The 13,573-nt window shown below is 32.3% G+C and overlaps 3 protein-coding genes across 3 annotated transcripts in view; 2 read left to right on the forward strand and 1 right to left on the reverse strand.

The window, feature by feature from the left end:
• The window catches only part of ATPsyndelta (ATP synthase, delta subunit), a 212,332-nt gene that overhangs the window by 125,572 nt on the left and 73,187 nt on the right, over positions 1-13,573 (forward strand). The window lies entirely within an intron of this gene.
• TBC1D23 (TBC1 domain family member 23) lies at positions 1,298-5,082 on the reverse strand. The gene is made up of 2 exons (XM_068776271.1): positions 4,814-5,082; positions 1,298-4,008 (listed from the first exon to the last, which is right to left on the reverse strand). The coding sequence occupies exons 1-2, from the start codon at positions 4,840-4,842 to the stop codon at positions 1,998-2,000; spliced, it is 2,040 nt and encodes a 679-aa protein (XP_068632372.1). The 5' UTR covers positions 4,843-5,082; the 3' UTR covers positions 1,298-1,997.
• Positions 5,756-10,845, forward strand: senju (UDP-galactose transporter senju). Its single transcript, XM_068776448.1, has 4 exons — positions 5,756-6,085; positions 6,303-6,426; positions 7,461-7,644; positions 9,491-10,845. The coding sequence occupies exons 1-4, from the start codon at positions 6,004-6,006 to the stop codon at positions 10,124-10,126; spliced, it is 1,026 nt and encodes a 341-aa protein (XP_068632549.1). The 5' UTR covers positions 5,756-6,003; the 3' UTR covers positions 10,127-10,845.

Raw genomic sequence — 13,573 nt, forward strand, 5'->3', positions numbered from 1 at the left:
GATCTAAAAGTAATAAGGCGACAAAATAACATTTTATTCCTAGTAATACTTATTATATGCACGGTAAAACGATCTTCGAATATTTACTTTGCTCGAGGATACCAATATTTTATATAAACTTGAAGAACTTACAGCTAGTAGTTTTTAAAACATCAATACGTTTTAAAACAAATTATTGTGACTACTCGTAATAAATATATCTATAAAAATTACTTGTATCCTAATCGCTTTACCTAAAAATAAAAAAAAATCGTATGATACAGAAAACTCTTTTTCAGCTATGGTGTGAAATTATTTTATTATCTGCTACAATCATAGTTTTTAAGCGATTTAACTTTCTGTATAAATAAAAAAATATAAACGAATTATTACTTTAATTTATAACCCTAACACATAAAACTACACATTGAAGGTAATTAAACTGTCACTACATTTATTAAAAATCTAAATCAAATTATAAATATACAATATTAGTATAACAAAGTCAACAGTATAGAACACTAAAAAATATTAGTTTTTGAATTCAAAACAGCAGTTTTCTTCTAAGGTGCTTGTGTATATAAACAATTATAATTAAAAGAATGAAGAACCTGAATGAAACGTTTAAGTATATGCTTATATATTGCTAGAAAGTAATTCAATTGGTATTTTTGGAAACCGCAAATTAAGGCAAGCCTTACATTAGACGTCGATAATTCGATCCTCATCATATACTTAATAACTTCTATCGCCCCTATTTACATCGATAAAGGAAATCGCAGAAACGAAATCTAAAATTCTTCGTCGTAAAATTTCAAGATATGTAATGTACCACCTAGTCGCACTTTACTGGCTGAATGATTACGACCTGTACACTTTTTTTCAGGTAGACATAATTACCAACAGAAATCTCGGAAAATGTCCATATTTGTTTGGAGTTTATTTTTCACACCTTTTAATGAAATATTTTTTAGTTCATATTATTTATTGGAATGAAGTCAATAATTATTAGTAATAATTAATTAAATATAGGATACCTTAAAAACTATTTTTATATAAGTATTATGTGATATCTCGTTTTATTTTAATGATAAACCCCTATATATACTACAAATTATTATCAAATGGACATTAAGAGACTAAATACTAAAATACATTGGGAGTTTAAAATACAAATAATTCATATATCACATACGTAAATAAATTCATAAATATTATTAGGCAATAACTTAATTGAATTAATGAAGCGAATATTAAAAATAAAAGTTTTTAAATATCCATAAGCATTTTCCATCTTACTAAATGTCTTAGACTTTTACACGTAAATATACATTTTGGACAATCAAAACTCAACGTTTAATTTAAATAAATTGTATTGTAACACTACTCACAAAAGGAGTGTTTGTCTGATATAAAATATGGGGTTTCAATTTTACTGTTTCTCTCAAATCGAAACAGAATTTTTTGTGCGATAAGCATTAACCAAACTATTCAAACAAAATGGCAATTTTTATTATATTTTCATTGTATAGCTGATAACAAACCATAAAAAATATATACTAATACTATGATCCTACATATCGACTACCATAAGAATATTATATTCTTGCATCTACCAGAACATATTTCATCAAAATTATGTACGTTGGACGTGATACTAGATTACAAATATGTGAATCACTAGTAATCTAAATATGTGTATACATGTGCGAGTTCTTAACAATTAGATACGAAGATATATCGCCACTCAATGTACAATGTTATCTTTTATAATACGAGTTTAGTCACTTTTTAGTAACTTAATGTTCAAAGTACATTGGCCTAATAAATAAAATAATATAAACAGACAAATTCACTGAAATATAAATAAATCTACAAATTTCTAATTTCAATAAAACACTTTATAACTTTATTATTAACAAGAAATAGCTTATTCTTTAAATTTATTAATTATCCGGACCCAAAAATTTCTTCAACTGAAATAAATTCAGTAACAAGTAAAGACTAGTATTTACGTATTACTGTATTTTATTATCCAACTGTAACACAATCTGATTAGATACAACTTTGGTTGCTGTCGAAGCATTAGGTATAAGAAAACGATCCATATCTTTAATAAGTAAATTATCTCCATCTGGAATACCATATTTAAATGTTATTAACTCAGGATGTCTCTTTTTAGCTGTTATTTTTACAATTGTAGAAAGCGGTCTCCGTGATAATATCTTCGCAAAACCACGCCTATTGGGGATTTCACGCAAAATAATTAAATGTGTGTCAGATACTATTAAATATGAATCATGCATATAACCATTCAGCAACACTTCTTGACATTGAAATTTGTCGACAATGTTTTGTCCTTTTAAAAATGTCTGTAATTCAACAATTTCTTCTAAAGATTCAGTGCTAATAATATCTCTCCGCGAGTCAGAATTTGAATCATCATCTTCATCATTAATACTGAACACGGGTGGAACATTTCTATACCTATGCTCCTTTCGGTCACCAGCAGAAACATGCCATTCCCCATTATTTACGGTAGCATTGGGATTAACAATGTATTCAATTAGTTTTCCTTTCACTTCTTGACTTTTGGCCTTCATTGCAGAAGACAATTTACTAAAGAGCTGTATGGCAGGTATATTATCACGGACTCTTGTTTTGTGAGTTTCATTATTAAAATTATTATTGTTAGGTGCACATACGAGACAGGAAGATATGTTATGTTCTTCCAAACAATCGGTCATGTGTGGTCCAAAATAATCATGTATGGCTACAAATCCACCATCTAACATAGATACATGCTTCGTATTTTTCTTTAAAAATGATGCCACCACCATATGGGCATAACTATCTTCCTCGGTTCGTCCTGAGCCAACAAAACACAAATGTTCACCAGCAGCAAGTGACCCAGCTGCTAAAGCTTGTCGTTGTGCACTCAATAATCCTTGTACAGCTGTATTAAATGCATTAGGCTCTTGCAACATTAGATTGCAGTCAAGATGGAAAGCAGTTGATAAATGGCCTGCATTATATTGTTCTGCAGGTCTACAATCCACAAGAAAAAATTTTACATTATCACCATCAACACCATCTACTGTAGCACTTTCAATTAGCTCATGCACAGCAACTGGTAAACAGAGGGCTTGAGAATACAGTTTGGAATTAATCTCTAGACCACTTTCAGAAAATAGTACTTCTAAAACATCTTCACGAAATGATTGTGGTGTTTTTAATGAATAATAATGTGCTAAAGAACAAAAGTCAGATACATCATTTGCTTCTAAATCACCTGGCATACTAATCAACATCTTTATAATTGACATTTTATCCTCATTTTTCATCTGTAATAACTGTTCTCTTGCATTAACAATCATAATAAGACAGAGAAAAAATATAAAAAATGGATCTGATCTCTGAAAATACAAATCCCACATAAAAAGAACTACTTCTAAATTACAAGTACCAGCAAATAGAGATCTCAACCATGGCAAACAATAATGTTCTGGTGTTATACGCTTTGTATCTAAAAAAGAACATAATTCTGGATCATGATATTGCAAAACTAATCTTAAAATATGAAATGGAACACCATTTGTTACACAGCCTCTTGGTATGTAGAGTTTCAATACTTTTTCAAATAAATTATATGTATCTGACCTTGGTAATTTTAAACTCAACAAAGGGTATAGTATATCAATCCAACCATTATTTGTAGAATAAGAAATTGACTTTGATTTACAATAAAATGTAACTATAGACTCAATGTCTGATATAACAGCAAGTTTCTCTTCATCGTCATTATCTAATTTTTTAACAAACTTCTTTACATCATCCCGCAAAACATTTTGATTAGATAAATCAAATATTTCATCAAAGAGAAGTAATTGGTTACCAGCCTCTTGACAATTTAAACATACAAGCCAGACATCAGGACGAAGACTGTCAGGAATCTTCTTTCCCTTAGTAATATGATTAATTTCCTGTGGTGAACATCTATCTAGCAGTGCTGACTCCAATTCAATTAGCCTAAAAAGTAATTTTATATAATTTATTTGCCAGAATACAATCAGGAAAAATTAATAATTATACACAAACCTCACAAATCATTAAGCATAATAACATAAAAAAGGATGTAAATAAAGCACTAAGAAAAACCTAAGTGTTTTAAGTTAATAATTTATTGTCTCCTTACAAGTTACTAAATTACTCAACAAAATAATAAAGGAGCAAGAACTTCTAAGCATTGATAATTATCAAACAATTGTATGGTGTGATACTTTCAATTAATAAAAAAAAGTTTATATATATAGAAATGACTTAGTACTGATAATGTATGTTAGCAGCTTTAACGAGAAATAGAAGGTTTATAATTTTACTATATTTGGCTTATTACTTATTTTTTCTATTCTTCATGTCAAAACAAAACTTCTACAATCAAAGTAAAACTTCATATCTTAGTATATTTATCTCAATTTCAGAGTTTTAAACAGTATTTTTTTCAGATGAATTAATCATTTCATATATGGGGAGTTAAAAATAAATTGGCAATGTACAATTATTGTTACATAGGAAAACACATTATAATTTATAAAAGAATTGTAAAAAAATTCTATTAAAGCCATAAAAGTTTTTGACACTACAGTATGTCATTTTTTCTTTACAAAGTTGAGACAGCGGAGTTGCAAAGGACTATCTAAATGTCTAAATAATAGGTACTCAGATATTATTGACAATGAATGCTGAGACTACCCATAAGCTAATATTTCAGTAATTGTTAATGATTGTACATTGAGTAATTATTGCGTTAGTTCATCATAATTTACATATTTACCATGTATTATCATCTTCCTCACCAGCCATGGTATCTAGAATTGCGTTATAAAGGTTTGATATACTAATCACTAAACAAGTCTAGAAAATTTTAAATCGAAATTTTACTGTGGGCAACTGATCATATCAGCTTTTTACTGTAATTGCCGATGTCATCAATATGTATCATATCAATAAATAGCACGTTATGCTTAAAAAGTTTGGCTATAGTATCTTTGTTGTGCACAAATGAAAATCGAAACAGAATTTTTTCTCAATATTGACATCATGTGTCACTCTAATGTCAACTAGATAAATATCTACACACACATTGAGTAAAAGTGGGGACAGAATTGCCATAAATATAACATGGATAGACATACTTTTATGTAAACTAATCTACTACTCAAATTAGATGTTACACCTATTATACTACTAATTTCCTGCTTATGTTACATAACTTAAAAAAAAACGTTACCGCTGAGAGCAGAATTATAATAGAGCTATTCATAGCCCAACAGTTATGACATTTATGATTAAGAAATTAAGGTACCTATTCGAATTTATGTTTTCGATTACTTTCTGTTTATATATCTTGTTAATTAACTCTTTTTTTCTATTTAATCTAAGAAGAAGAAGTTTTCACAGCAGGACTTATGACTATATAAGCTTATTAAATGATATTTCGCATGATACTTAATAAACATAAATATAAACAAGGTTTTATTTTAATGAACTAATTCACTAAAAATTCTATTATGTGTAACGCCATAAAATATTTTTTAATTCGTAAAAGTTTAAAAAATTGATATGAAAATTTTATTACGAAATAAACCATAAAAAATCTGATGTTCTTAAAGAGTTTGTTCTTTTAAAAGAAGCACTAGCAATACAACAATATGATCAGTTTTGACTTTTTTTCTAACATATCGGTCAAGTTTTCAGTTCGTTACTAAAACAAATAAGTGTTAAGTTTTTCTAATAGTTTATATATTCAAAATTTATTTACATTGTCGTGTTAAACATTTTAGCAATTTATTTGACTAATTATAACATTAATAAATATTAAATTATGGCTTAAGTATACATTTTTGTAAATAAGCGTATTTGTTTTTTGCCATTAATACCAAATATGTGACAAAAATACGCTGCGACAATTTACATAAACTGGTTTTTTTTTCTTCAGTATTATTTTTTTAAAAGTTACTAAAAATGAAGGAATTTAACAAGTTATTCCCTAATAAACAAGCCGTCATAATTTTTTCGCTGTATATAATTTTATTTGTGTTCCAAGGTTTGTTATTACTAAACATCAACAAATTTTACTAAAGAAATCTTAGAGAATTTTAAAGTCCTATTTCATATAATATTTTGTTGTATAATTATAAAAAAAATTCTTACATTTTATATTCATGTAGTAAATATATTTCAATTATATATTTGTTTGCTAATACAAGTAGTTACGTTATTATTCAAGAATAATATTTAAAAAAATGTTTCTATTTTTCTAGGGGTTTTTGTCACAGCATCCAAAACTGAGAATGGGGGTTATGACTATAACACTACACTTGTCGTATTTCTATCTGAAGTGCTAAAAATATTTATTTCTGCTACTTTGTACTCCCTAAAAAAAGAGTAAGTACTATATAACAATATAATACACATTTTGCTTATGCAATGATCACAAAAGAGAACAGTAGTGGCTGATTGGTCAAGGATTATCATATAATATAATTGCACATTGTGGGTTAATGCCCTAGCAGATGTTTTTTTTTTATTTATTAAACTACCACTGCATATGAATTGTAAAGGAAAACATTGGGTTTCTTTGGAAATATCCATGAACCAAAAATCAGAATAAATGTATTGATATATCTGCTATTAACTGACTGGTACATTATTTAATCTGTAAATAATTACTTTACTGGGTGACTATTATCATTTCAGCCCATAGAAGTTGACTGCAATGCATACACCTCCTCCAAAGATATCTTTGAGAGGATATACAATAAATACCTCACTTGGCAGGCAAATTGGTATTATGGTACACTGAGGACACTGCTTCCAATCCTCTGGAAACATTGTTTGTGAGCAATGGCATCCTTTAAAATTAATGCATCAAGTGTAAATTACACAAGATTGTATCCCAAGAATTCAACCTGCGACTTACAATTGCAAGTCTCAGTCCTCTACCACTGCTCAATATATTGTCTCGAGTTGTTTTTGCACTAATTTATGAATTATGATCTTAAAACTGATAAAACATTGAGATGGGAGAAATTTAAGAATGTTATTGATTAATATTTGTTAATTTGATTAAAAGGACAACAAATGACATTACGAATTTATAAAAAAAATTGTTATTTAGAAAACCATGTAAAATGGTAATTTTGGAAAGTAGTCTTTTTCAAATTTAATAGTGTACTTAGGTACAGTAAATATTACAAGCTCGCTCTCACTCACTTCCAGTGAAAATAAATCAAATTTAATGGCTAATACTTCACCCAACTCTTTTTTTCTATGATTTTGTAATGACATGATTCACCAATAAGAATAATGACACTGTTCTATACAATTTAATTTTTGGGCCCTTAAAAATTTTGCTCATTCCCTGTTGCAACCAAAAAAATATATGTTTTACATTTTGTTAATGTTATCATGTGTTTCAGAAATAAACCACACATATTTAAAGCAATTGCTGCAAACTACAATCTTCTCTTGCTATATTTTATCCCGTCCTTGTTGTATTGTTTTTACAATAACTTAGCATTTATTAATTTATCACATTATGATCCAACATCATACTACATCCTTCTTCAATTCAGAGTTGTATTAACAGCATTACTATTCCAGGTAAGACCCTAGCAAAGTATTGTCATTTTTTTCTTTGAGAAATCTTGCTGTTATATATATATAGAGAGAAAACTGCTTCACATGGTGATTTTGAAACAATATGAAATGCAGGAAGTTTTAATTTTTAAATGAAAATTTATTGTTTTTTTTTTTAAATAATAAGTCATTACCTATAAACTTGCGTTTTACAATACTGATCATTATATTTGTAATTTATATTCGGCTGCCAATAATTCCCAATTTAAATCATATACACTTACATGCAGTCTAATTTTAAAATTAGTTGTTTAATTTTTGATTAATGTTATCGCTGCATTTGTAGAATTTTTTATTATGGACATGATAATAAATATGAATAATTATAGAATACGAGTTCCGCGGTATCAAGGCGGACTAGCAACATTAGCAATGTGTGTCTAGTGAACACAGCGAACGAACTCTCGTCATGTTACTGGTTTGATAGCTTCCAACATGCAAATTTTTTCTGAATAATTACCTTGAAGTTGAGGTCAAAATAAAGTCACCAAAGACGATTGTGAAACCTTACGGCACTCCAATCTACCGCTGAGTTAGCAGCAGATTTCGATGTTTACATCAAAACAATACTGTTTCATTTGCATCAAATTGGCAAAGTAAAATATTTTTATAAATTGGTGCTGCACGATCAGAACGAAAGTCAACGAGACGTACACGTAGATGTATGCCTTGTATTGACTAACAGATGAAGAAGGAATTTTGAACCACATCATGCCATAAATTTTTTTGACAATCTTTAGGTAACCATGTTGTTCGTAAAATCCTGGCCCCGAACCTAGGCAATACCCCTTAACAAAAACTTAATGTTACGAAAGAGATGATCATAGTGTAATTTCGGTGCTCTCACCAAACAGTACAAGCATTACTGCTAGCATGTGTATTGCAAGGAACTAGACTCAATGATGGAAAAACTATTAAATTATTGGATAGCTTTAATAAGGTGCTTGTTATACGGCATACGACAGTTGGTCTCTGCTACAATACCTAGGATACCTGCTTCAATAACCGTGCTAATTAGATCTTAAGCCGTCAGTCTTCGACTTTTAAATTAGGACAGCTTCTTGTCGGGTAAAAGTTCGATGCTCGAGGCGCAACACAATGCCATTGCAGAGTTAGTTGCTTCCCGTACTTTTAATTTCTGTAAGAAAGGCGTCATGAAATTAGCACTGAGATAGTGGAGATGCATTGATATCATGGGCAACATTGGTTAACAAAAATATAATAAAAAATTGAACGGCTATTTCATAGGTAAAGACCTAATATAAACAAGTTTGCAAATATCATCCTAAAGCGAACAACCATTATAGCTTCGGGATTATTTTTCTTGTAATAGTCTCTACGTGTGAAATGAACTTTATTTTTATTATATATTACTTTACTATTATTCATTTTAATAGTAAAAAATGAAGAGGAAAGCAGGGCACTTATTTTAAAAAAAAAAAAACAAAGATTTTTCTTTTCTGTGTACTTGAAATTAGATGCGTACATTTAATAAGTCCGATATTTACACTTTAAATAATGAGATGGAAAGTAACCTCAAATCATATAAAATGTACTACTTTTTGGCGTCAGATATAACGGCCAGAGTTGGGTACTCTGGCCGTTCTATACGGCGCCTAGGAACAAAAACTAACTGATGCAATCTACAGCAAGATCAAACAAACTTCTACAAAAGTGTTAATTAATACTTAAATAAATATAATTTACTGTCAAACTACTATGACCTCTGACACCCTTTAATAATTATTAAAAATTATAATTATTGCATTCCATAGGAATCAAACAATTAATTGCATGTTTTATTTTTCAGTTTTTATTTAGCAAGAAGTTAACATTAATGCAATGGATATCTTTAGGAATCTTAACATTAGGATGTATGATCAAAAACTTTGACGCAGCTTCAATACAGTCGAAGGAAGACAAAGACGTGTGGTCACAAATTTTCAATATATATTTTCTGTCAATAAACTTCCAAAACTTTTGTTCCTGTCTTGCTGGAACCTACAATGAATACATATTAAAAACAAAAGGTCTAAACGTTGATATATTTCTGCAAAATGTTTTTATGTATCTTAACTCTGTAATTTGTAATTTATTTATTTTAATGTACAAAGGTGAATTGATTACCATATTTAAAGACATGGAGTCTCTAGCAGATGTTATAGTAATTCTAATAATTGTAAACAGTGCAATAGTTGGTATAGTTACTAGCTTTTTCTTAAAAAATCTAAATTCAATTCTAAAGACGTATGCAAGCGCTTTGGAACTTATTATCACTGCTGTAGTGTGTTATATTCTGTTTCATATTGTAATTACGGGTTTCACGATTTTATCCATATGTCTAGTCAGTATTGCAGTAGCAATGTATTTTAAGAATCCTGTAAATAATATGACAGTGCCAGATGAAAAGGATAGAAAACCTCTGTTAGAAATTGTATCTAAATAGTGCCTAACAGGTTTTTTTTTTTGGTAAATGACATACATAGCAATGTATAATAAAAAATACAAACGCTAATTGAATTTGCGGTCTATAAACGTATATTAGGTTTTACTTTAAGTGTATGATCACTTATTTATTATTTTAATATGAGTGTCTACCGCATATTATTCATAACTGTCGTAACTTAGTTAATAGAACGTTTGAAGAATCCTCCGATAAAGTTAAAACATATGCTTCTCAAAATTTGAAGGGTTGTATATTAATAAATCTATAGCAATAATGTTGTATTCCAACAATATTTTGTATAGAAATATTTGCAGAGTGATAGTGATAATGTTTTATTTTTCAAGCGTGTACGTCTCTTGTTAATGTATTTTCTACTTGTGCTGCAATAAATACAGATTACAAAGAATATACCAATATATTAACTATGTAAAAATTAGCATAGGATTTATTTTATTTAAGCTTGTTTCGATAGAAACTTAAACGAAAAATGGTCACTGACCCAGAACTTTTGATTTCACTCAATAGTTTTAAAAATAAATAGGTTAATGTACAATATATTTTAATTGTGTATTAAAATACTTCTATCCTCTGACGACATTCTCGGGTAGATAGTAAATAAATGTAATAAATAACCAAAGTACTAATCATGTAGTCTATTTAAAGAAAACAGCTCGGCAAAAATTGTAAAAATTTTTTGGTATGTACATATCCCAAAATAAAGAATGACAACGTTCTTGATATTGCTTGTTTTTTTTTTTAAATAAATTACAGTATATTTATTACATAACCGATTTACAACATGAAAGAAATCGAGAACGAGAATCACGACGGCATTAAAAAGAAGATTATTTAGGTTTTATTTCCACATTTTGTAATTTTTGGTCCGAGCGTAAGTATGATAATACCATATTGATATAACCCGTGTAGCCAGGTTATATGACGCCAATTATTATAGATAGAAAAGTTGCTGGAGCCTCGGAGTTATAAGCTATAAGTATTGAACATGACGCCAAATTAGATCAGCTTGGCCAGAAAGGATTTACCCCAAAAACTAGGACCCCCTAGGGTGCGTGCAGGGATCTTCTTGAAGAAGTGGCAAAGACCGGGACACACTGCCAGGCGTTTGCAGACGACATCCTGCTGGTCTTCTCGGGACAGAAGGCCCAGGACATCTCGAGTCGGGCCAATGCGGTTCTCGCTCATTTTCATGAACGGGGAGTCAAAAACAAACTGAGGTTTGCACCACACAAAATAAAGGTGATGGTGCTAACCAATAAGCTGAAGTATGACTACCCATTACTAAACATGGGAGGTGAGCCGCTTGGCCGGACTGGGGAAGTCCGGATCCTAGGGCTCACAGTTGATGATGAGCTCACGTTCAACACTCGTGTGAAGAACGTGAGCAAGAAGACACAGGGCCTCTATTGTCAGCTGTGTAGGGCTGCAAAGGTATCTTGGAGTCTGAATTCGGAGGTGATCAGAACGATGTATCTGGCAGTACTGGAGCCGATAATTCTGTATGCGGCGAGTGTATGGGCGCCGGCGGCTAGAAAGCTGCTGGTCCGCAGGCAGTTGGACGCGGTCCAGCGGGGCTTCGCACAGAAGAACCCCTGAACTCAGCCCTCGTACTTGCCGGGTTGTTTCCTCTGGACCTTCTGGTTCACGAAGCAGCCCGCTTATTTGAAATAAAAAAAAAGTTGTTCCCGGCAGGTGGTATGGGACCGATCAGCTACCTGAGACTACCACACCCGTCTGGTCAAGTTGGTGTGGAGTTCTCCTGCCTGGGGGAAAGTGTGGAGGAAGTCCGACTTACCACCGCGGCTGCCGATCTTGTAATTTCGGTATAAATTAATAACGGCAGCCGCATTGAGGATAAGTTGGGTGCGGCGTTTTACGTTATGCGGGAAGCCGCAGAGTTGCATACTAAAAAACTCAAGTTGGGCAACTTCTGCACTGTATACCAGGCAGAGCTGCTGGCTCTAGCGGAAGCATCAGGGTACGCGGCCAGCGGGTCCGCGTCGTCATGCGCCATAATGAGCGATTTGCGGTCCACCCTCGAAACTGTCGCAAGATCGGACACCCTCCATCCTTTGGCGCTAAGAGTGAAAGAGAATATTATGAAAGTTAGAGAAAATGGGAAGGATATAAGACTATACTGGGTGAAAGCGCACGCGGGGATGGAGGGGAATGAGAGGGCGGATCGGTTGGCCAAGGACGCGGCTCTAAAGAGCAAAAAAGACCTGAATACGAGAGATGCCCCTTTTCATTTGTCAAGCGACAACTGAGATCGGAGTCGCTCGACGAATGGAATAGGAGGTATATGGAAGGTACTACGGCTTTAGTGACGAGGATATTTTTCCCGAACGCCACGCAGGCCTACCGCGTGCTCCGCAGTGTCGATATGGATGCGGTCTTAGCCCAGCTCTTCACGGGTTACGAGGAGTTTTCTTAATACCTTCACAGGTTCAAGCTCCAGGAGGACCCCTCGTGCTTCTGTGAAACGGGCGTGGGCTAGACCGTGGTCCACCTTGTGGCCCACTGTCCGGCGTTCGGAAGACTGCGCGCAGATTCAGAATGGCGGATAGGCAAAAAGATAGAGGAGAGGAATATCTCGGTCGTCATGCAAGAAGAAAGGGAGAGAGAATGCTTCCTCAGCTACTGCAGGAAGGTGGCAATAAATGTTATAGATAAAAATAAAACAATAATAGATTCGAATACACTTGAATATGAATAAAATGGAAAAGTAAACACTAAAATAAGGAAAGAAAATAAATAATGTAGTACCAAAAACAGTGCAATGAATAGTATAACAGAATATGATAATTATAAAGAAAATATGTGTTAAATGTATGAACAATAAATGTAATGTTGCACTAAAAATGTGATATAAATAAAATTGTAAGGAAACCTAGAATGTAGTGGTTGGGGGTGGATGTACGGCTAATGGAATGAAAGAGAAAGACTGGGATTGTAGAACGAAAGAAGCAGTAAGACAGATAATATGATATATGAAAGAGGAGAATGGTAATAATAAAAATTATGTAAAAAAATTATTAGAAATAAAAAGTCCCTGTCCCACAAAATAGGGGAACAAGAGGTCCACAATAGCAGGGACTTGGTTGCGGAAACTAGCCCGTAATGACAAAACAAGACATATAATAATAAAATTCTGGTGGTGAAATGAGATAAACGGATGCTATTGAGAAAATCCCAATTTATCGTTCACACAACCACTATACAAAGGTAGGCGCGTCGGAGGGTAGACGCGTCGGAGCGAGAGTTATTACGGCGTGCTTGCGTATGCGCTGATGTGCGGCCGAACCCAGAGTAAGGTGAGACGCGCGCGCCGAGCGACCGGGGATCCAGGCTGCTGGCTTACGTCAATGCGCTAGGGCGCGCATGTTGCCGCCGCGGAGAGGACAGTCCGATGTAGTGGTACTGTCCGCC

Source organism: Battus philenor, unplaced genomic scaffold (assembly GCF_028537555.1).
Source record: "Battus philenor isolate CCGP_79_NKW_IND1 unplaced genomic scaffold, ilBatPhil1.0.hap1 SCAF_12, whole genome shotgun sequence".
Lineage (NCBI taxonomy): Eukaryota > Metazoa > Arthropoda > Insecta > Lepidoptera > Papilionidae > Battus > Battus philenor.

Bases quoted from the DNA above. Each gene is read 5' to 3' on its own strand.
- senju (XM_068776448.1), top strand. From the start codon at position 6,004: ATGAAGGAATTTAACAAGTTATTCCCTAATAAACAAGCCGTCATAATT. The intron at 6,086-6,302 runs GTTTGTTATTAC...CTATTTTTCTAG, and splicing joins AATTTTATTTGTGTTCCAAG to GGGTTTTTGTCACAGCATCC. The intron at 6,427-7,460 runs GTAAGTACTATA...CATGTGTTTCAG, and splicing joins TTGTACTCCCTAAAAAAAGA to AAATAAACCACACATATTTA.
- TBC1D23 (XM_068776271.1), bottom strand. From the start codon at position 4,842: ATGGCTGGTGAGGAAGATGATAATACATG. The intron at 4,009-4,813 runs GTAAATATGTAA...ATTACTTTTTAG, and splicing joins GAGGAAGATGATAATACATG to GCTAATTGAATTGGAGTCAG.